Consider the following 25,044-nt stretch of genomic DNA (forward strand, 5'->3'; position numbering starts at 1 on the left):
CCCCTGCGCTGTGCGCCCCTCGAAAGTGGCTCCCCATCCACTGAGACTGGCGTCTGTCGTGATCGACTTGTGGGAAACCACCTCGCCAATCGAGACTCCGCTGGTGAGGAACCCCTCCACCAGCCACGGAGACAGGGCGATCGCGCAGGAAGGGGAAACCGTAACCTTCTTGTACTTCAAGGAGGGCGGGATCCCGAGGGATAACATCCATCTTTGAAAAGGTCTCATATGAAACCTGCCCAAACGCAACAGATGTACTGCGGAAGCCATCATTCCCGTCAGTACCATGCAACTCCTGTAAGTGACCTCCTGGCCCACTTGAAAGGAGTCGAGACATTCCCGAAACCTGTCCACCCTCTCCTCTGAGAGACGGGCCGACATGTCGGACGAGTCCAGAAGGACCCCAATGAATGTAAGACGACTTGCTGGAGTCAGCATGCTCTTGCCGTGGTTGACTATGAAACCTAAGGCCTTCAGGTGAGCCAAAACCACTTGTGTGTGACGCGCCACTTCGTGGGCGGAGCTCGCTGAAATCATCCAATCGTCGATGTACGTCGCCAACCTGACGCCCTGCTGTCTCAGCGGGGCGATGGCTGCTTCGGTCACTTTCACGAAAACCCTCGGGCTCAGTGACAGACCGAAAGGGAGTACTGTATACTCGTACAGGCGACCCTCGAAGGCGAACCGAAGGAATTTCCTGTGTGGGGGATAAATCTGGACGTGCTGATAAGCATCCTTCAGATCCACTGAACAGTGGAAATCCCCTTGCCTGACCGACCGTAACATGGTGGGTACTGTTAGCATCCTGAAAACGTACTTCTTCAGGTACACGTTTAGTGCCTTTAGGTCCAGGATGGGACGTAGCCCCCCCCCCTTTTTGGGCACCAGGAAATAACGGCTCCAAAATCCCATGCGGGATTGGGTCCTGTCCAGCTCCACTATAGCACCCTTGCTTAGCAATGAGCTGATCTCTTCTCTCAAAAGACTTGCTTTTAAACCACGTGCTCTGGTATGAATAACCCTGCTCGAAAGCGGGGGTATATCTGCGAACTGTAACCTGTAACCCCTGGTTATCGTTCGAAATACCCAATGGCTCGGGTTGCATAACTTCCACTGGCGCGCACAGCGTGCTAGCGTGTTTTGAGCGAGAGAAACCCCACCACTGTGCTTCCGTGACGGCGGAGCTTTTTGGCGGCCGGACCGGAAGTGGGGAACCTGCGTATCCGTATCCGGAACGACCGGATGCGGAGCGCAAGGGTTCAATAGGCCGCATGGCGGAAACACCTTCTGGTTGTACCGCTTGACTAGCGGAGCTATTTTGCGGCGGGACCGGAAGTGGGGAACCTGCGTATCCGTATCCGGAACACCCGGATGCGGAGCGCGGGGGTTCAATAGGCCGCAAGGTGGGAACACCTTCTGATTGTACCGCTTGACTAGCGGAGCTCTTTTGCGGCCGGACCGGAAGCGGGGAGCTAGCGAATCCGTATCCGGTGAAACCGGAAGCGTTCGGTTTTCGCTCGATAGAGCGACAGGAAGAGCAAAGCGATTCGACTGATAAACAGACTCGCCCACAACTAAAGCATTCTCCCCTGACAGGAGAGGAACTTTTACGTTTAATACCTGCTCTAAGGCCTTTATGCTTGTCCCTTGACCCGGGCTCATAGTAGGCCGACAGAATTTCTGACTCAAGGTTAAATTCATAGCATCGCTCACGCGAGGGAAAATCCACTCGCGCGCATGAGGAACCATATAATTGTTTGACGTTAACATTACTGGTTGCTGATAAAACCTCTGACTGATTAAAGAGTCCTGACGGGACTCCATCATTCTTACCGGAGGCATGCATAAAGGATTCATATTGTCGACGCGAGGGATATCCCACTCGCGCGCTTGAGGAACCACATAATTGTTTGACATTAACATTACTGGATTCTGATAAAACCTGTGATTGATTATCGAGTCCTGACAGGACTTCATCATTACTACAGGAGGCATGCACGATGGGGTCGTCTGTGCTAGTGCGAGAGAGTTGGACAGAGACAGACTTTGCTCTTTCAACATGTTTATTGTCGACACAGGAGGCATCAAAATTAACATTTTCATTTCCCCGACACGGGGTACCGAAAAACGCCCTCGTTTGGGGGGAGGGGGACCGAGAGACACCTCGGACCCCCGCCCCAGCACAATTCCCCTCTTCAAAGTGTCATTTGCGCTGTCCCCTACCGCGGCCACCGCGGTATGAAGACTGCTGCCTGCCATCCTTGGACGGGCGGCGCGGCTGAGCGCGCTCGGGAACCACAGCCTTGCTGCGGGGCCTGTCAGGCGCCCTGGCTGCAGAGGCTCCCCTGGAGGAAGACGAGTGCTTCTTAAAAGAAGCAGAGCGGCCCCTTTCCTTGGCGCGGGAGGAGCGGGACGTCCTCCTAGCTTGCTGCGGTTCATCCTGTGGCACTGTGGTGGACTCGACGATGTCCTTAGCCGCCTTGAAGAAGGTAACTCTACCCTGCAGCAGCTCCAAGCCCCCACCCATGAGGGTGGTGGGACTGTTCTCCATGTTTATGAGAGACTTGTACATCTCCCCGCGAGGACCTAGAGGCTTCTCGCCCACGTCCCTCTTAGGCTCGAGGTCGACATAGTCGAGCCAGCGGGCTCTCTCAGACTGGAGGTTGTAGTCCATGGACCTGCCCATCCACTTAACCGCATGCCAATTGACCTTCAGCATGATGTCAAATAGGGTGTTCAGTTCAGCTGTGTGCTCCCCCGTGGGCAGACCTTTGACCAGGTCCTTGGTGGAAGCGAGCAAGAGCTGGATCAGATTCAGGTCCTTAGCGGCCAGAGCAGCGGACCGGTAGGCGTTACGAGCCCTGTCTGACTGCAGCTTGTCCTCCAGGACAGTGAACCCCGGCGGGTTGGTGCCGACGGGGCCAACAAACGGCCCGTTTTTAGCTGTGCCTACATCTTTGTACTGGGGTCTGACGGAACTCAGAAAAGATTGTGCCAACAGGTGGTCCAGGTTAGGGCAGGTGGACATGCCTGCCTCCGCACCGCCCACCAAATCCAACACAGAAAAAGGCAGCTTCCTGGGGTCTTTATGTGTCTTCCATGAGGAATGGAGGGCCTTGGTGAAACCTTTCACCAGCGGCAGCCTGGAGAGGACATACGGGGCGGGAACCGAAGGCTCCTGCCCGGGCATTTCGTCATCATCCTCGGCCTCTTCAGAGGGGAGAGGAGGTGGCAACTCCTCTCCAACTCTGGCCAGAGCTCTCATGTAGACTGTGAGATGATCCAGCATTTCTGCTGCAGAATCGACGTCCTCTGCTCCCGCTTCACTCGCTTGACTGGCGGGTGGAGGGGCAGTGGTGCCTGAGGAGGCCTGGGAGCTCCCTGCGGCGTCCAGTTGACGTGCTGGAGCCGCAGGGGCATTACCTTTCACAGTGACCGTGAGTCGAGAACCCTCGTCCTCGACGGAGTCCTCCTCCTCCTCGGCCGTGTATCCAGAGTATTCAGAACCAGAACCCTCGCTCTGACAGGAGCTCAGGTCCGACTCTCGCCTGAAGGTCTGGACTGTTTTGGTGATGCTCACGTCGAGGGGGACGTCCCCGACGGTCACATCCAAGCGTTTCTTTTTGGGCACCGCGCCCGAAGGGGAAAAGGCTACCGGAGATTTCTGGATGTTAGCCTTCTTGGTCGCCTTCTTAGCGGCGACTTCACCAGACCCGCCAGCTCCAGTGACAGTGGAGCTAGCTGCGGTCGGTTGCGCGGCAGGCGGTGTCTCATGTAGCACGGCGCCATCTTGACTTGGAATGGCGCGCTGATTGCCAAGCGGATCTCCGGAAGGCAGCGCCGCACCTTGACCAACGGTGCGGGCCGCCTGGGGAAGGAAAGACTGGGCTGTGGGGTTGAGAGCAGTGGACCCACCTGGTGGAGCGCAGGCCCCGAGGCCTGCCCTGGCTAGGTAGAACCGGTGTATCAGTACATCTTGGTCGTAGGCCACGCAGCAGTCACAGAAAGGTCCTGCTCTCCCCTGAGGACTCAGTGCAGAGAAGGCGTGTGCAACGCCCATGCAGCCGACACAGAGATGGTGAAGATCCTGTCCGTCGATGAGTCCTGGACAGCCTGGACATTGCCTCGGCAGGAAGGCCAGAGGATCCATGGCGAAGCACTGTAGATAGAGTTAACCAGAAGCAGACGAGCTAACAAGCTAACGGCTAAGGCTAGGCCACGCTTGATTCGGGCAGGGCCTGAACAAGCGGTAAGCAGTGTAGCTAACGTTAACAATAGCAGACGAGCTAACAAGCTAACGGCTAATGCTATGCCACGCTTGCTTCGGCGGAGGCCTGAACAAGCAGTAATAATCCTTTGTTATAAAAGGAAATAACCGTCGATTTAGGACGGAACAAGAATAAGTATTCTTAAGTACGGGTTAATTCAACACTCGCCAGTGGGCGACTCCAATGCCACCGCTTTAGGCTAATGCGCGAAGAATAATAATACAAAGGCTGAGTTTCAACTTATCTGAATGTGATATCGCAGAGAGTGAAAAGAGGATGTTACTTCCGCCTCCGGGGGTTTATATAGCCTGGAGGCGGGTCACTCCGGTTTGAGTGACAGGCCCTTCCTACCTACGTTAGTACGGGAGCTGAAGTAGTTTCTCTGAATGATCGCCAGGGGGCGTCATTACCCAAGTGGGAGGTCATCCTGGAATATTGACAGTAAACCATTCGTTTTGCATGTATCATTTTAAAAATCATTTAAACTAGTGAAAACAGCCGATCTGTAGATCTGCTGTTTTCACTACTTTTGTGCGACGGCCTTGTATGATTTGCGAAAGAACGTACAAATTTGGAGATACGAGATTTCCACCCGACAACGACGATATACTAGTGTTGTTGCTGCTCTTATACCACCATTATTACTGGGGTTGGTGTGGGACAGATAGTAGCCCCCCGCGGGCCGCAAATGGCCCGCGGGCCGCCTAATGGGGAACCATGATCTACAAGCTCACAATGTGTTGTGTTGCGACGCGTTTGTGAGCTTAAATTGGCTATTTCCACCGAATGTTGTCCCTGGAATAGGGACTCTAGGCATCATGTGATTAAGTGCGAAGCCATACGGGGGGGACCTCACTAAGCCCATCGATTGACATCAGAGTACCACAGCAAACGGCCGTAATGGGCCTCCATCGCTTGGCTGGAATTTCCATTTGTGGAGTTAATGATGATAGGGGCTGGTCCATCGTGCACCAGATGAATGAGATGGTGAATGGGGTTCAGTGGTGCATGGATTAATCATGTGAGAGAGAGAAATGGATATTTCTACATACTGCTTCACCGAATTACAGGTTGTGCGCGTGTGTGTGCGTGTGTGTGTGTGCGTGTGCGCGTGCACGTGTGTGTGTGTGTGTGTTGTTTTGAATAATGCAGTTGAGATAGTCCTAAATCTGGGTCAGTGAGTCATTTTGGTGTAACGCCTAACGCACAGATTCTGTCACTTTGCCCATCATTGAATGTACAAACTGTGTGCACGCACACACGCACGCACAGATACACACACATACCGGTAGTCTTGTGTACAGTTACAGTACATAAGAGTAAAAATGATTTTCTTCTGGTTCCTCACAACATTAGCAGCAATAATAATAATAATAGTAAAACATACAACAAGGAAAATAAAACACGGGCATACCAGTAAGAGATCATGTTTTTTTCATTCATAGCACAATGCCTGTTCGGGGCATGGTTGCTTTTTGGAGCGCATGTCTGTGTGGAGTGGGCTGGTTCTGGAGAACACTCAACACTGCTCTGCCTTGGGTCCTCAGCAGTAATCCCATGAAGTGTGAAGTCAATTGGATGAGCGGTTCTTGAAATATGCGAAGAACAGTCAGACATACAGACAGACACACACAGACAGACACACACACACACACACACACACACACACACACACACACACACACACACACACACACACACACACACACACACACACACACACACACACACACACACACACACAGTACATACTGTAGACCTAGTCAAGGGAATATAGTTTGATTTTGTATGCAGTAAGGGCAATTCATTGTATGCTTTTGTGTGTGTGTGTGTGTGTGTGTGTGTGTGTGTGTGTGTGTGTGTGTGTGTGTGTGTGTGTGTGTGTGTGTGTGTGTGTGTGTGTGTGTGTGTGTGTGTGTGTGTGTGTGTGTGTGTGTGTGTGTGTGTGCGTGCGTGCGTGTATGCATGCATGCATAAGTCTGTGTGTGTCTGCTTGTGTACCAGATACTGTGAGATAGCAGGTCATTAACAGCCTCATGGGTCAGTATCATAACATACAAGTATACAGTACAACTGTATGTTACAGTATGCATGATTGCACACACACACACACACACACACACACACACACACACACACACACACACACACACACACACACACACACACACACACACACACACACACACACACACACACAGTACACAATCAGCTCCCATGTGACCCTGGGTGAATAGGTTAGCATGGCAGGTTTCCCCACCTGACCAGACCTTTGATCCCTCTACTCAGGACGACAGCAGGCAGCCTTGACTTGATCTCTGGCCCCACTCTCTCTACGCCAGTGGTTCTCAAAGTGGGGCCCGGGACCCCCAGGGGTCCTTGAGGGAGTACCAGGGGGTACCCAACTAAATGATAGCTTGTAACCAAATGGATCCTTATGGGTTTACAGTTTACAGTTTAGGCATTTAGCAGACGCTTTTAATCCAAAGCGACTTACAATAAGCAGATACAAAACATCACAAGATAATATGTCAGTACATCAACAGCAATATAACAAGTGCAAATGGATATCTATCTAGAAAAAAAAAACACAATAAAATCAAAGTTCTAAAAAAAAACTAAAAACAAATGCTAACTATCTTCATGTATGGTCATTGATTTTCTGTAGTGCTAAGGGTTTAGGTGGAGTCTGAAGTGCTAAGGGTTTAGGTGGAGTCTGAAGAGGTGGGTCTTCAGTCCACGGCGAAAGCTAGCGAGTGAGTCCGTTGTTCTAAGTGCGACAGGGAGTTTATTCCACAACTTGGGGGCCAGGAGGGCAAACTGTCTCGGACGAGTGGATTTTTGCCCTGGAGTTTTTAGCGAGGGTTCTGTCAGCCTCCCTGTGTTGGCTGATCTAAGTGAACGGGTGGGGGTGTAGGCGTTGATCAGGTCTTGGAGGTATGGAGGAGCCATACCTTTGGCTGCTTTGAAGGTCAGCATCAGTGTTTTGTATTCAGTGCGGGCCGCAACCGGGAGCCAGTGGAGGCTGCGGAGAAGGGGAGAGACATGTGAGAACTTAGGCTGGTTGAAGACCAGTCGTGCCGCGGCGTTTTGGATCAGTTGGAGAGGTTTAAGTGCACATGCCGGGAGACCAGTGAGGAGAGAGTTACAATAGTCAAGTTTTGATATGACAGATGTCTGAATGAGGAGCTGGGCTGCCTCCTGGGTGAGGAAGGGTCTGATTTTACGGATGTTGTAGAGTGTGAACCTACAGGATCGGGTGACTGATGCAATGTGTGCCTTGAATGATAGCTGGCTGTCCAGGACCACACCAAGGTTTCTAGCAGTAGGAACTGAAGTCACCAATGCATTATCTATGGAAATAGTGAGATCTTGCATGGGGCAAGACTTAGCTGGGAAGAAGAGTAGCTCTGTCTTGTCCGGGTTCAGCTTGAGGTGGTGGGCTGACATCCACTGTGAGATGTCGGCCAAACATGCTGCAATGCGTTCTTCCACCTGGGTTGCAGAAGGGGGGAAGGACAAAAACAGTTGAGTGTCATCAATGGGTATGTAACTCAGAGAGTGTACAAATGGAGGGTCCATTTGGTTCCATTTGTACACTCTGAGTTAAATTAACATTGACTTTACAATATAAATTGGTGTCTCAGAGATATAAATGCCATTAAATGGTGGTCCGTAGCCTAATGCATGTCAAACTGGGCGTCCATGAAATTAAAAAGTTTGAGAACCACTGCTATAAACAACAGTGTAGAGACAGCCCACGGTTCAGTTAAAGCCCGTCCACACCAAGCACTACAGTATTTCTATAACTACAGTATAACTATATACAGTACATCTGTATATCGTTCATCACTGTCATCGTTATCGATGCGGAGTGGAACAATACATGTATGCCATGGGTCTTCAACAGGGGGTCCGCGACCCCTAGGGGGTCCTCAGAGCTACTACAGGGGGTCCTCCAAATCTTTGGGCGATAGAAACTTTTTTGTTATTTTTTTTATTAACCACTTGAACCCTAATGTCCATATTCTGAGAACTTTAGCCAAAAATAGCAGCTCTACAAGCTCACAACGCCTCGCGCTCCGAGGAGTTATGAGCTTGTAGATCGCCTATTTTCGGCAAATAGGTTTGGTGTAGAGGGGAAAAAGAGCAGACTAAGTACAGAGTGAAAGGTGAAGTTTATTAAGTATTGACGTTTCAAGTATAGTTAAATATCTGAAAACACACATTAACATGAATCGAAAATACACTGATGATCGTGCTGTCAAACAATGAAACTATGTGGAATCTATGAGAAGGTTGTGGGGGTCCCTGCTTCATCTCTCTCTCTCAACCAAGGGGTCCTTGGCCTGAAAACGTTGAAGACCCCTGATATACAGTAAGTATATCTGTATATCATTCATCACTGTCATCGTTATGGATGCGGAGTGGACTCTGCCTTCCCCTTGAGTTAGAACAATACATGTATGCCCTGACACGCACACTGCTGATTGGCCTTTGGCGCTGTGGCAGAGAGGCTCCTCGTAGCCAGCGGGCCAGCGTGAGAGAGGCATCAGCAGGACTGGCGTTGGCCTCCCCAGGGCTTCATCCATCAGAGAGGACCTTGTTAAAATGGCCAGTTACTGACCCCCCCCCTTACAGCACCGTACACACACCAAGTCCCCAGACACACGGGCCTACTGACAAGATAGTCAGCCAGACACCATAGATGAGGCAGTCACTCAGACAGACAGACAGACAGACAGACAGACAGACAGACAGACAGACAGACAGGGAAATAAGATGAATGTTTTACCCATTAGTGGTTGCCAGCATTATACTGCCCCGAGGGGTAGATTTAGAGGGGCTCCTGGGTATAATATATGTGTGTGTGTGTGTGTGTGTGTGTGTGTGTGTGTGTGTGTGCGCGTGTGCGTGCGTGTGTGTGTGTGTGTGTGGGGGGGGGTGGGGCAGTAGGGGGTACAGGGGGACTGCTGGTGCTGCTGTGATAGCCAGCGGACAGGGGGTCTCCCCCAGGGCACAACAGCTCACGTACAGAGCTGTGGGCCGGAGCAGCACTCCGTCAGGATGGAGCCAATTAACTACAGCTCACCTGCAGTCTCACACCCAGATCTCTCTCTCGCACGCATACACGCATGCACGCACGCACGCACGCACATGCACACACACACACACACACACACACACACACACACACACACACACACACGCGCACACACTCTTACTTCAGGGCCCCAGCTACAGCCAATTTACTGTCCAGAAGATAAAAACGAGTGAGAAGAGAGAGGTGTGTGTGTGTGTGTGTGTGTGTGTGTGTGTGTGTGTGTGTGTGTGTGTGTGTGTGTGTGTGTGTGTGTGCGTGTGCGCGTGTGTGTGTGATTCTTTTTCTTCAGAGCTGTGAAATATTGAGTTTTTTGACATGAAGACTATCTCAGGCTTTAACTGTCAGTTTCATCACAACGGTAGTAAACACTGTGAAGATAAAGCTGGGTTCTCCCGCTCCGCTCCCCAGGGATTAAAGATGGCTTTTTTTATGCTGTCTTAACTCGCCCCTCTCCCTCAAGCCTTCCTTTCTTTCTTTCTGTCTTTCTTTCTTTCTTTCTTTCTTTCTTCCTTTCTTTCTTTCCTTCCTGGTGCATTAACCTATACTGTATGTGTTGTTTCTTTCCCCAGCCTTTGCGGAGCTGCAGACAGACATCAATGAGCTGACCAGTGATCTGGACCGAGCAGGCATCCCTCACCTGGACTACCGGACGTACGCCATGAGGGTCCTCTTCCCCGGCATCGAGGACCACCCTGTGCTCAGAGAGCTGGAGGTACAGCATGCACATACTGTACTGTACTGTACTGTACTGTACTGTACTGTACTGTACTGCACTGCACTGTACTGTACTGTACTGTACTGCAGTGGTTCTCAACCTGTGGGTCGGTCCCCAAATTAGTTTGATCATTAACTTAATGTGCAACATTGTTTTCTCACTCAACAGTAAACAAACCAACATACATACAACATAGATTTCTAAAGTGACACATTGAGGTCTTTTGAGGTCTCTCTTTGAGGAGACAGAAAGTGTGAAAATAGACGATTGGTGTTGTGAGCATGTAGATCTGCTATTTTCACGATAGAACGGCGTTATAGAAACTGTAATACCTCAACTCTTCTTAGTGCTCGTCAGGGTGTAGGGGTACCCAGTTAAGATATGATTATTTGGGGGGTCGCGGCCTGAAAATGTTGAGAACCACTGCTGTACTGTACTGTACTGTACTGTACTGTACTGTACTGTACTGTACTGTACTGTACAAATACATTATTTTACACAAGTACTGTACTACACTACAGTTTTGAGCTAGGCTACTTTTACCTGAGTATTGTTTTTTTGGGGGGCATTTTATACTACACACTCAGAAGCACATATCGTACTTTTCAATCTACTACAATTATTTGCCAAATGTAGTAAGGCTATTTGCTTTGCAGATTATGGTGTATTATTATTGGTTAAGCTATGCAGCAGTACATAAAGAAATTAAAATCAGCACCACCTTTACCAGCTGCAACATTAATTAATGCATTAATTCAGTTCAAGTTGAGACCACATAATGACGATCCAATAATATGATTATGAAATGGGCCTTTCTGCATAATGACTACTTTTAGGTTTGGTACTGTGGGTATATTTTAATGCCAACACTTTTGGACTTTTACTAAAAGTTGAACGCGGGATGTTTCCTACATTGTGGTATTGCTGCTTTTACTTAAGTACAAGTCTTGAGTACTTCTTCCTCCGCTGACAGCACTGTAAAAGAGAGACAGAGATGAGTACAGACACAGAAATGGAGAGGAAATAATGGGGGTAGACATGCTGCAGAAAGGGGGAAGTGTGCATGTATGTGAGAGAGGGGGAGAGAGAGAGATGCGTCTGTCCATACCACTCTCCTCGCATCGTTGCGGTATAACCTCCATAACTGGCACAGCGCCCGAGGGTAGAAGGCTACCGATGTGCCGCTCATCCTCTCTACCTCTCTTGGCTCACGTACACACACACACATGCGCGCACACACACACACACACACACACACACACACACACACACACGCACACACGGTCAACTGTTCGCGGCAACACACACCTCATGCACACAGTCCCCCATGGAAAACAAGGTGCAGAACTGGCTCCCAAAGCGTGGCTATTTCATCCACCAGTGGAAGGAGTATGAGGGGAAATGAGCTGAATAATACCCCACACTCTGGCAGGCCTGTGGGTTCCTCCACTGGGGACAATAATACTGCCTGGTTAACCCTCCCCACCCAACCCAACCACCTCGTTCATTTTCTTTTTTCTTTTTTATGGGAGAGGCAGTTGCACAGTGAAATCCTGATGGTTAATTTCACTCTGAGATTGTGTAATTCTTTACACTCTCAGAGTGATTTTTTTTACTGTGCCCTGCTGGGAAATGGGTTGTTTTTACAAGACACAGAGACACGGCACTTCAAGGATAGAGAGATGCAGTGTGATAGGGGTCAACCTTTTTCTAACCGTGAGTGAGGGTGTGACAGCTTTACTGAGCATGGTTAGTTCGTACCGACGAAGGTCAGGGTCAACTGCTCTCTCATCTCTCACCGTCCACACGTCCATGTTCATCTAAGCTCTGTGTGAGTGCTATATTTAGGTATGTTTTGACTGTTTTAAAATGAAAATATCTGCCATTTCACAGAAATTAATGCCTACTCTGACAGAGAAAGCAGACAGAAACAAAGCAGTTTGTGTTTTAGGCAAGTTAAACAGACCGGAGCCGGTCATTGATCAATACTATATCCTCTCCATTCAAAAGTGCAGGTTGTCTGATTTTGCACTGTTTGGAAGGGAAAATATCCTTCCTTTGTGTCAGGCAAGGTCAAGAAACCAATTCAGCAGCAGAATAGATTATTCAACTCCTGGGAATTATCATCACCCATTAATGTATTATCCGTTGCACTAGGGCTGCATGATATTGACGAACAAGAAAGATATTTCTCCTCAGTATTATGATATCAATATTTCACAACAACATTTTCACAGTTACTACTAGTCTACAGTAACTTTGCAACCAAGGAACTGTTATGATTGGTGGCTGATTTAACATTTCACACACTAATGAAGGCCAGCTGGACCAAAATGTTTTTAGCATGAATAAATAAAGGAAGCAAACTGTTTATAGACAACTAGGATAACTCAAGGGATTGTTTGACATCGCACCAGATTAAATTAAACATTCAAATCTGTCTGATTAAACTATTATACACTGTAAAAGTGAGTGTATAGAGGCACCGATTGCAGAGGAAGGTGTGTACCATGCAACTCCCTAACTCTCTCTCCCTGATTCCTCTATCTACACTATGGACTATCAATAATGACAAGAAAAGCTTGAACAAGTTTAGACCAAAGATTTGCAAAAAGACAAAACTGTTTTAAGCCTGCAGGAGTCTATCCCTGTCTCAATGCACTAGACCCCTAGAAGGTGAATTGCTGAGGTGGAGCGCAACACCTACAATCAGCTCCCAGTACTTACCGCACATTTAGTTACCCCGGCTGTGCTACTCATACTCTGAGTTTGCTGTGCCAGGGATCGAACCTTGTGGTTGCAGATGCGACGTGTTGCAAGCCTCTCGATCTACTACATTTGGCTCATGGCACTCTCAGTGTTGTATGATGGAGCATACGTTAAGCATCAGATCACACCAGACAGATTGCAGCATTCTGAATTAACCCTAAGAGTGTTCCATTACATATACAGTAGTGTGTGATTATATTGTCACTGTCGGGCCAGAAACCTTGTATCTCCAAGTTTCAAACGTTTATGTTTTTTTTTGTAAATTAAAGTCCTACTTCATCATACAAAAGTGTCGCACAAAAGTAGTGAAAATAGCAGATCTACAAGCACACAACGCCTCGCGATGCGAGGCGTTGTGTGCTTGTAGATCGGCTATTTCCACTACTTTAAATCATTTTCAAAACGATAAATACAAAACGAACGGTTTTGGACACACAAGGTTTCCACTCGACAACTACGATATGTAATATTGTGCTGCCGCTACATCATGTTCTCCCGTTCCGTCCCTGAATCCAGGTGTCTGGCAACGGCCAGCTGAACGTGGAGAAGGCCCTGAAGCAGTTCGGCCAGCTCATCAACAACAAGGTGTTCCTGCTCACCTTCATCCGCACGCTGGAGATGCAGCGCTCCTTCTCCATGCGGGACCGCGGCAACGTGGCCTCGCTCATCATGACGGCGCTGCAGGGCCGGCTGGAGTACGCCACCGACGTCCTCAAGCACCTGCTGTCTGACCTCATCGACCGCAACCTGGAGAGCAAGAACCACCCCAAGCTGCTGCTGCGCAGGTGAGAGAACGCGGGCGCATTCCAGACGAACGCCGCAGGGAAGCCTGGCTTTGAAGTGCCAGGGCTCAGATCAGTTTAATTTATGTTCACGTACAATCTCTGGGCGGCAACTCGTCTCCCGGATTCAAGGAACCAACTACTACCACATCCAATCAGTGTGTCTAGATTACTTAGAGTGAAATGACCTAAACACTGAGGTTAGTACGGATTCTTCATAGGCTGTGTCATCCCCTATGTCTATAGCCTCCTTGCATTGTCTAATGAAGACAATTGTATAGAAACTGTCTTATACAATTCTCACGTTCTGTTGTTAGAAGGTGGTTTTCTGTTACATTAAAACCGTTAATTGATCCCTTTGAACTTCAGAGGGATTGTGAGCTGAGTTGATTGATTGGGCCATAAAAGTGTCAAACGTGTTCTGTGCTCGTTAGTGCTCTCTCAATTAATGCAAAGACAGCCACACTTAACAAAAAAAAAGAATCTGCTACCAAAAACAAACAACACTTTTCAAAATAAAGCTACCCCTAAATCTTTTATATAATAATAAGTAATATACAGTATATACACAGTATATATAGAGAGACCTAGAGACAATTAAAATAGATCCTCTTTCATTAAGAAATTATTTACAAAATGAAAGAAATTGAACCGAGAAAGAATTTAGCCTATCCCCAGTTACAAAGGTACAAACATACAGTATGCTACTGTACACTACACATACTTAGTTTTGCTCACACAAACATCAATCTGAAAGGAATTTGAGTTGATGTATACCACATAAATAATGTATATGAACATGCATGCACATTTTGACCCTCACATCTCCACCCATCTTGAAGTTGCCATGAGAAAGTATTAATAGCAGTCACGTTCCTGTGTGGTCCTTCTCTGTGGATGTGGTAGGTGGATGTTGATTGATACAGACAGATGGATGGTGCTTGGGTTTGGCACTCTACATGTATCTTTCCAATGGCGGGTGGATGCATAGAGTTCTTTTTTTTCTCCCTGTGTGCCCATCTAAACAACTGGCACAGTAAAGCCGATATTGAGTGCTGCTGCTCCTGTATGTTGAGCTAAGTTGCATCCAGTCGTCTGTCGTCCCCTGACGAGAAACATGCTTTAAATTCCCTGCAGAGAACAGGGAAAGTGTTTTTTTCTTCCCCTTGTCCTGTCCCTCTCCTCTATAGCTCTCTCTCGCTATCTCCCTCTCTCTCCGACTCTCTGTATACACTGCCACTGTCACTCTAGCTTATCCTCCTTATGAAACATTCAGCAAAATGGTTCAACTTAACTATTCTCTTCTCTCTCTCTCTGTCTGTCGTTGCCCCCGATGTTCATTCTTTTCCGAGGGACTTCAGGCGACGTGCTAAATGTTTAAATACCAGACAAAGTTCCTATCCAAGTGTCTTTCGCTCCATTAGTGGCCCTGTAGGTGCAGGAACAGGTTAAGCCATGTCAAACCTCAGACCGATCAAAATGCGCAGAGCAAAATGCTCCTGTGAACCGGCTTCCTGAGGACACCGAAACTCACTTGCTTTTGTGTTTGTGTGTACACTTGCATTGTTGTGTGTGTGTGTACATTATTTATCTGCACGTACACTTGACTTTGGTGTGTGCCGTATGTGTGTATTTGCACTGCTATCATTGCGAGAACCTTAATGTCAGGACTTCAAAACGAGGAGTTTTACGTGAGGACATTTTGCTGGTCCTCACTTTGCAGGAGTGTTTTGGTTAGAGTTTGAGTTAGGTTAAGATTAGTTTACGTTTTAGGCATGTGCTGTAGTTGTGATGGTTAAGGGTGGCTTTAGAATAATGAATGCAGTCAAAGGAAATCAATCATTCAAACAGGTCCTCACAACTGCCGTTGTACAAGTGTGTGTGTGGGTGTGTGATTGGTGTGTTTGCCTGTGTGTGCTGTACGTACCGTATGTGCGAGGAAAAGAAAGAGAGCAGGATACAGAGGCAGCCGCTGTCCTTTCAAGCAGAGGCTTTATTCTCATGCTAATTTTCCTCGCTTTCTCTCTTTTATAAAGACCATCATTAATAGCCGAAGTAAATAAATGCAAGACACAATAGGTGGAGTGAGCAGAAAAGAGCGAGAGAGGGAGATGTAGGAGAAAAGGCTCGTGCAGCGACAAATGGACCTGGATTAAGCTGTCATTTCACGTACCAGCGGGAACCCCACGTCAGATCAAGTTTTCAATATCCCTCGCCACTGGGAACACAGTGGCGTGTAATCCTCAGGTCCTGCAGTTAGCGCCGCGGCCTGCGGGGCCTAAGTATCCCATAGTTTTTAGATTACGCTCCACGTTTGGTGCCGAAGAATGCAAGGGATTATCGATTTGACATGGTCCTTTGCCTGCTGTTGTCCTCACAATGCCTATTTAGAGGAAAGCTGACAGCACCAACAACCAGCTGACTCATACACCAAACCCCTCTCTCTCTCTCTCTCTCTCTCTCTCTCTCTCTCTCTCTCTCTCTCTCTCTCTCTCTCTCTCTCTCTCTCTCTCTCTCTCTCTCGTAAATGTGTTTGTGGAGGGCACAGGGGTGAGGGTGTTGGTCTGCGCTTGGTTGCCATTTTCCCTGTTGTCTTTCAGTTCACCTCTGCTCAGTCCATTATCACTAATAATAGGATGATGAAAGGCTTGCTTTTGTTTGTCTACGAGCCACACACAACACGACACACTCTGTTATGGTCTTAATTAGCAGTGTGTCTTGTGTCATGGTCTTGTGTGTACATGCGTGCATGCGTGAGGTCTTACTATTTTTGACAAAATTCCGATCAGATGACATGTCAGTAAAGCAAACCATGTTGGTTATAGTAGAATCCAGTGTACAGTGTCTCGCAGCCGCTCTGAGAAGCTGCGGTGCCCATGAATTATTGGTGAGCTTCCAGTCCCTGGACCAGGTTTACAGGGCCTGAGCAGAGAGCATGCATGCAGTACAGGAAGGGTTCTCTGGGTCACTCTGCCCACTTCCTGCTCTCATCCATATTACAGCGGGTTGAGAGTGCATCCCAAGATATGCTGTCGACATTCTGTCTTAATGAACTTCTGCCGCCACTCTCTCCACGTACAGAAAGAATGCCTTCCTCTGTGAGTAGAACATGTCAACGAGACGGCAAAAAAGACCTTTGAGGGGGTAAAAAAAACATTACCACGCAAACAGCTTACAGTACATGTATACAAAAATAGTTCCTTCTGTCCCAGTGTTTTTAGTGTTGTATCTGCCAGTGTCCTCTGTGTCCTGAAATATGAATGCAGAGCTGATGTGTGCCGTGGCCCTGTTCTTATACAGTATACACATATTATTTGGAGTGAGGGATAGAAATATGTAGGCTATGTGGGTTCCAAATTGTGCTTGTATTTGTGTGTGTTCTTCTCTTCGCTTGCGTTTTTGTTGGAATGTCGCCCAATGTACATGAAGTGTACCCTCACATGGTGGTGACTTGGGAACACAATGGCGAAGGGGTCCTTAATTACTGAGCCTGCCTCCTCCGGTGAGCTCCACTGCAAAGATGGAGTGGCATGCCACACACCAGAGGGGGGGGGGGGGGGGGGGGGGGAGTGTAAGTGGGAAAGGGGTGACAAAGAGGACAAATACAAAAGAAAAAGGCAGGATAAAAATCGATGCACAAAGAGATAATCACAATAACCACCGCTATATGAGTGCTACCACTGATAATATTAATCACCATCATTATAGTAATCATAATCATGATGATAATAATAGTGATAGCAGATCAAAGGAGGGGCAGACTTATTAGGGAGGAAGGAGGGACAGTGTGTGCCACAGAGTGTTGCCGATAGAGAATTGCTACTGTTCCACAGTAAGAATTCTCAGTGTTTATTTACCCATTTGTAACTCTGAGAGTGCACAAATGTAACCAAATGGACCCGTACGTTTTATTACATTTGTGCACTCTCAGAGGGACTTTATTGTGCAGGGCCATTTTCTGGGACTTTGTCCTCTGCTGAAATAGTAATGTACCAGTAAATAGAAGCCTCTCTAGCACATTTTTCACATTATCCTTACCAGCTCTCATTGTGTGTGTGTGTGTGTGTGTGTGTGTGTGTGTGTGTGTGTGCGTGTGCGTGTGCGTGCGTGCGTGCGTGCGTGCGTGTGAGCGAGAGAGAGAGAGAGAGACAGAGAGAAGAGGAAAACATTCAGTGATGTGGACACTCGCTGTTGTGCTTGTAAATGTGTTTTTAGGTTCCAGGGGGGAGCGCATTAGCAATGCTGCTTCGTGCACAGTATGTTTTCTTCTATGAATAATGTCTGCCTGTCTGGCTGTCTATTGGACAGACAGACATATATATACACACACACACACACACACACACACACACACACACACACACACACACACACACATACATATATGTGATTATAATACATTTATTAACCCCCATTGTATTCGGGTCCCCATCCGGAATCAATTGGGTAAATTACATTTTTGTTTTAGTAATTACCGTATTGAACTCGAAAAAAAAAAGTCATTTTGTGGGTGAACTACTCCTTTAACTACAATTTCCAATATGACGATGTTGGCAAGCAATTTTCTTCTTATGGTAGCTTTCAAGGTTTTTCCCATAAGATACCAGGACAGCTTAGACCAAAGCTACTCATTATATTTACCAAGTCCCAGTCGCAGAAATAGGATATTATTTTTCTTTCTTTTTTATGTTACATTATTGTTGCCTGGTGGTAATGCAGACTGATTATAGTATGCTCATTAAGGTGCGTTCATGTGCCAAGCTCTGATGTCTGAGACTTTAGTGTCTGCTGCCAAACAGCAGCATTTGTAAATTGAGAAGCTAACAAATTAACATGATCCTTTTATGACAATATAGCTTGTCAATGCATATTTTTTGAACCGTTATACTATAGATACCGTTATGACTTTAGCTAGCTTTAAAGGAGTAGTTCACCCCCAAAATGTTTTTTTTCCCTATTGATTACTCACGCCATGGAGACTTGAGTTCAATAATATTTTTTTGTATTTTTTGCGTTCCTAAGACAACATTTGGATTTTAGTAAATTTACCCCCATTGATTCTGGAATCAATGGGGTACATTTATTGTAATGAAATTATTGTCTTAGGAATGCGACTAAAACTAAAAAAATATTATTGAACTCAAGTCTCCATGGCGTGAGTAATCAATAGAAAATAAGTCATTTTGGGGGTGAACTACTCCTTTAACTACATTAATAGTGCTGCTATAAAACCTCCTCTCTCTATGGTACCTGCTGCTGTTACAGTGGCATCATGGACAGCTCATTCGCTGTCTTAGTTCTCAGCAGGCTTACTGTAGTTCATAACTGTGCATTAATTTAAACCAATATGTATTTGTTATTTAGCATTTGTTAGCATTTCCTTAGTGAGAAGGTTGCATCCAGATTCCAGAAATGGCATGTCATTGAATGAAAGTATATAATATGAACAGCCTGTGGGCAGGGAAAGAAAAGGAAATATAAATACTATTGTTATAATAGGAAGAGCACAGCACAGTCGGCTGACATGGACTCCTGTCATCGCCCAGAAGCATAATAATGGACTGGATGTGTTTGGATGCGGGTGCGGGTGCGTGTGTGTGTGAGATTATAGTTGTTCAGTGGCACATACCGTTTGTCCAATTTTCCTAACTCTGTATCCAATGACACCACATGTCTCTGTCTATTACACCAGTGCAAGGACAAGCAGATACTAGAATATCGTTGTCGTCGGGTGAAAACCTTGTATGTCCAAGTTTCAAATTTGTACGTTCTTTCCCAAAGTAATGCCTCTGCTTCATCAGACAAGGCCGTCGCACAAAAGTAGTGAAAACGGCAAATCTACAAGCACACAACGCAGCGCGTTATATCATTTAAAAATGATAAATGCAAAACCAACGGTTTTGGACATACAAGGTTTTCACCCGACAATGACGATATGTTCTTCTTTATGTAGCTTAGAAGCTATGATGTATTCAGCCAGCCAGGTTTCTTGCATCACAGGGGTGAATGGGTTCACTCTGAGAAACACTAGAGTCTCTGGTGGTATTTAATTATTTCTCTTCCCTTTGTCGCCATTCTGTAGCTCGCAGATGTTGGCATTCCTCTGAAAGCATTTTTTTTTTCAAGAACAATATCTATGCACCTTTCTGATGTTCTCCATTCCCATCTGCACTTAAGTGGAATTTATGTGGTTCCTATGGGTTTGGATTATATTTTGCTTCTGTAACTACTTTCAACCCTGGTGTTCCTATTTTGGGGCGAAGTTATGCAAAAATGTTCAAACATTGTTACAGTCTCAAGACACACAGATCTGTCTGTCTGTCTGTATATCTGTCTGTATGTCTCATTACATTCAGCCATAAAAAGGCTCCTCTTCGCTGCATTAAACCATTCTACACGTCCGTCTTCAGTGTTTCTCTCCCTCCCTTTGCTGTCTGCCGTTTTCCCTTTTACGCCTAATGTTCTTTTAATGGAATCGCACAACATCGCCTCCATCACCTTGAGGCTCCTCAGAGCCCTCAGTATTATTCTTTCCTCCTCAGCGTTTATTTTTTTCTCTTCTCTAATGACATTCCCGCCCATGCAGAGCCACAGAGAGCAGTGTCATTAACTACGGGGAGAGGGAGGCGGGGGGTGGGTTAGGTCCTATGGAAAGACATTCTGCAGCTAATCTACATCCTCACCGCCGCCTCCGCCGCGTCCACCTATTTACCATGAGGAGGACAGGCAGACGAGGGTGGGAAGCCTTCCTCTGAGAGCTCATTGCGATAATGAAATCCTGATGGTCATTAACATGGCTCAATTAATAGAGAGAGGGAAGGGTGGACTGCGGAGGGGTGTGTGTGTAGACACTCTCCCCACGACATTCATCAGGAGAGATATTAAGGGGGACTCAACACGGACCTGAGCATTAAAACGCCTTTATTCAACGTCGTTCTCCAGGAGTTGCTGAGCTTATTAAAATGCTTATTAGCTTCCATTAACACAGTCAAGTGAGGGGGTAGGGCGTGCAGGTGTGACAGGGTAGACAAAGAGGGGTGCACAGGTAGCTGACTGGATAGCGCCTCTGCCACATAAGTGGCATCATGCCCAGTTAGGTACCAGCTTTGGATCTGCCTTGTCATATCTAAATAAAGCTTCATTTAACTGGCCAATTACAGAGGGATTTGGATTGTTTTCCAATTTATTTTTAAACAACAAAATATTTGTTAGAAATATGCAGCTTGAGAACATAGCCCGGGGTAGTAGACATAGTGTCTGCTCATTATTTCCTAGGATGAAGACTTGATGGAGCAGGTTCTGTTTGTTTGTGTGTGTGTGTGTGTGTGTGTGTGTGTGTGTGTGTGTGTGTGTGTGTGTGTGTGTGTGTGTGTGTGTGTGTGTGTGTGTGTGTACACAGACGGGGGAACGTGTACAACAGGCACCGTCTCACACACATGCACGCCCACACATTCCCTTCAGCTGTCTAGTTCTCTCTTTCTGTCTCTCTCTCTCTCTCTTGTTCTCTCTCTCTCTCTCTCTCTCTCTCTCTCTCTCTGAACTAATCTTCACCTCCGACCCCCCCACCCCATTCTCCTTGCTGACACATCACACTTCCAGCAGGGCTCTCTCCATTGTGACAATGAGCTGCCAATAAGACTGTCCGGCGGTCTCATTCATGGAGAAACAGCCTCCGCTCCGTGCCAGGGTGACAGCCTCGCTGTTCACACCAAAACAAACGGCGGCCTAACTCCTGCACCACTGCTGAAAGCAAGTTCTATGTGTGTGTGTGTGTCAAGAGTGAAAAGGGGACATAGAAAAGCTTTATTTACCCCTAAGTGAGGAAATGGAAAGTGCAGGGGGTTAAAATGTCTACCAGTCTAATGCAACCTCCAGTGGCCCGGTGAGGATGCGTCTGGGACCAGGGACGTGCTGGGCCCCTGATTCAGCCCGGGAAAAGGAGTTGGAGAGGCCCTCATTGCGCTATAGAGAGAGATCTCTCTCTATAGCGAGAGATCTCTCTATCGTCACTGTCGGGCAAAAACCTCGTATCTCCAAGTTTAAAATGTATACATTTTTCGCAAAGCAAAGCACTGCTTCATCATACAAGGCTGTTGCACAAAAGTAGTGAAAACAGCAGATCTACACGCTCTATAGAGAGAGATCTCTCTCTATAGCGCTGTTGCTACTCAAAGATTTGCCATTTCAGATCATGACAAGTGATAAGCCAGTGGGCCAATTACAGGAGTTATATTTCGTCATTGTCGGGTGGAAACCTTGTATGTCCAAAACCATTTTAAAAATGATTTAAACTAGTGAAAACAGCCGATCTACAAGCACACAACGCCGTTGTGTAGATCTGCTGTTTTCACTACTTTTGTGCAACGGCCTTGTATGATGAAGCAGTGCTTTGCTTTGCGAAAAAATGTATACATTTTAAACTTGGAGATACGAGGTTTTTGCCCGACAGTGACGATTTACTTGGTTGGCCGCCCAGCCCCCAAAATGGAACGAAGGCAGACATTTTATTTTAATTCTTTTCCTAATGGCCGGCCTGGACCGGCCAGGAATGAACCGGCCGTTCGGGAGTTGTCCCGCTTTTCTCAATGGCCAGCACGTCCCTGTCTGGGACATGTGCTGTGCTTCCTCTCTGTGAGTGTTGCTCACAGCCTTCGAACAGGAAGTTAGCGCACTTATCTCCATAATAGTTGTAATTTCCTTTAGGTCCATTCAAAGCATGAATAGGTATAATCATCCCAGTGCCAGCTCCCACGAGACTGAAGCCTTCCAGCTAGTCTGTGATACCTGGCTGTTATGACCCCCCTACTTACGGTTCAGTGTGGTTGGCTGTAAAGGCACCATCATCATCATATAGAATCTAGTAATCACACTCATTTCCAGCTACATTAGGAGGGTTCCGGCGCTAAGGTCTTATAACCTTTGTGTTCTCTACGGGGTTTCAACGTAATGCTACAGCAGAGGTCTTCAACAGGGGGTCCGGGACCCCTAGGCGGTCCCCAGAGTTACTACAGGGGGTGTGATAGGAACTTGTTTTTCCCCCCTTTCTTATATCAACCACTTGAACCCTAGCATCCACATTCTGAGAACTTTAGCCAAAAATAGCAGATCGACAAGCTCACAACGCGAGGCGTTGTTGTGAGCTTGTCGATCTGCTAAGAGCAAAGAGCTTTGGAGGGGAAAAGAGCTAAGTACAGTGAAAGGTCAAGTTTATTAATTATTGACTGTTCAAGTGGTTAAATATCTGAAAACACACAATCCAAAATACACTGTTGATCGCGCTGTCAAACAATGAAAGTATATCTATGAACACGTTGTGGGGGTCCCTGCTTCATCTCTCTCTCTCAACTAAGGGGTCCTTGGCCTGAAAACGTTGTAGACCCCTGTGCTACAGGGTTTTTGGTGGGTATTTTTGTGTCCAGGGGACATGTCACATTCAAGCCCTCGTGCTGCTGTTATGTGAGCAGCGTTGTCCTCGCATCATGGGTGAACTTGCGTGCTAGATGTGTGTAGCATCCAGATGGGAGCTAGTGGTGGTAATGACAGAGCTAATGTCTCTTGGCTCAACTCTAGCTCGTAGGAGAACACAAAGCCATGCCGACACAGCTGGATGCTGCTGTTTATTTCATGGAGCGCGTCGGTTGAGACTATTGTCACTTGGCTTGCAAAAGGGGCGGCCCGTGACTTTCCGGTTGTCTCAGCATGCAAGCTAGCATGGTATCTATCTGAGCAGTTTATTCTTTTTTTTTTTACAGGAGGGATGCTTGGTATTCACCGGAGTGTGTGGATCCACGTGCGCTCCTCCTCAGTAGTAACCCTTTCATCTACCTTATTAACCATTCCCAGCAGACTGTTTGGGCCTCACATCACCTCGGCTTCGCTCTCTTTCTTCTCCTTGCCTTTTATTGTCTCTAATAACTCTAACTTCTATCAGTCCATGCTAGCGCCTTCCTCGCGTTTCAGGTGGGGGGGAGGGGGGGGGGGGGGGGGGTTTCTGGGTTGTCTGGCATTGAGTGATGGTTGAAGTCAAGACAGGGGAGGGGAAGAAAACAGTGGCGTCAGTTCAGAAAAAGCTAAGGTATGGCAACATGACTGGTGTCTTGCACACGCGCCTTCACGCGCGTGCAAGACACCAGTCATGTTGCCATACCTTAGCAACAGGCATGATACATTTATTTTAAGAAGTACATTTTATTTTTTCCTACGTTTCTACGGTTTCTTGGGCAGCCTGGAACAGTTGTTCAAGTGCAGCTAAACTTGGCATGTTAGTAAACGTGCCACAATTAACAAAAATGCATTGCACCTGTGCAGCTGACCTGCGGAACCTGGGAATATACCATTCTGTCAAGATGGGGAGAATACAAGTGTGGAGAATACAATTATAATACCTTGTTAAAGTGACATAATAAACAGCACAGATAGACAAAGAGACATTCGTGGATTTATATTTAAAAGTAACGTTTCTTTTCCCCACTGGACCCAGGGTATGCCAGCTGCATACCCCTGCCATACCCAATTGACGCCCCTGTAAGAAAAAAAGACTGAAAGAAAAACATTCCTCTATAGCACTCTCTGGCTGTCTTGCTCTGTGGTGGAAATGGTCCAGGGGTCACCGCTCACTTGTGTATTTTCATGCCCAATCAAACCCAGTAGCAGGCTGCATCTGTGTGATTGAGGGAGCGAGGGGAGGAGAGGGGGAGGGAAGGGCCGAGCGAGGCGGAGTAAAACTGGGAAATGGAAGAAGGGATGGTTTTGGTCTGTGAGTTACCTGGCCGTGACAGCACTTCTCTCTCATAACAGCTGAGGCTTGTCACAGCTGCCAAGACCCTGCTGTCTTCAAAAACTCACAGATATGCATACATACAGGCGCACGCACGCACGCACGCACGCACGCACGCACGCACGCACGCACGCACGCACGCACGCACGCACACACACACACACACACACACACACACACACACACACGCACGCATGCGCACACACGCACGCGCGCACACACACACACACACACACACACACACACACACACACACACACACACACACACACACACACACACACACACACACACACACACACACAGTGCCTACACACACAGTGCCCACACATGCATGTGCACATACAGTACACACATGCACTCGTGAACATATATATAGTATATACATGATCAAGCTTTCATGTGTGCTCAGAGATACTGTCTTTCATACACCCAAACACACACACACACACACACACACACACACACACACACACACACACACACACACACACACACACACACACACACACACACCGTGTTCCATTCTGTTCACCCTGTCCCCCAGATAGACACCCACCCCTCGCCGCTGTCCAGGTGTTCCGAGTCACTAAAGAAGCAATACGGACACAGTCCCCTGTTGGCTTACT

General features: G+C 47.3%; 1 protein-coding gene across 1 annotated transcript in view; it reads left to right on the plus strand.

The window, feature by feature from the left end:
* The window catches only part of plxna2 (plexin A2), a 281,673-nt gene that overhangs the window by 220,524 nt on the left and 36,105 nt on the right, over nucleotides 1-25,044 (plus strand). Inside the window, exons 21-22 of the mRNA XM_080732455.1 lie at nucleotides 9,942-10,084; nucleotides 13,373-13,641. Coding sequence (XP_080588581.1) covers nucleotides 9,942-10,084; nucleotides 13,373-13,641 — 412 coding nt within the window. The remainder of the gene's footprint in view (nucleotides 1-9,941; nucleotides 10,085-13,372; nucleotides 13,642-25,044) is intronic.

The sequence above is a fragment of the Nannobrachium achirus genome (genome assembly GCF_963921795.1).
Source record: "Nannobrachium achirus genome assembly, chromosome: 9".
Classification (NCBI taxonomy): Eukaryota; Metazoa; Chordata; class Actinopteri; order Myctophiformes; family Myctophidae; genus Nannobrachium; species Nannobrachium achirus.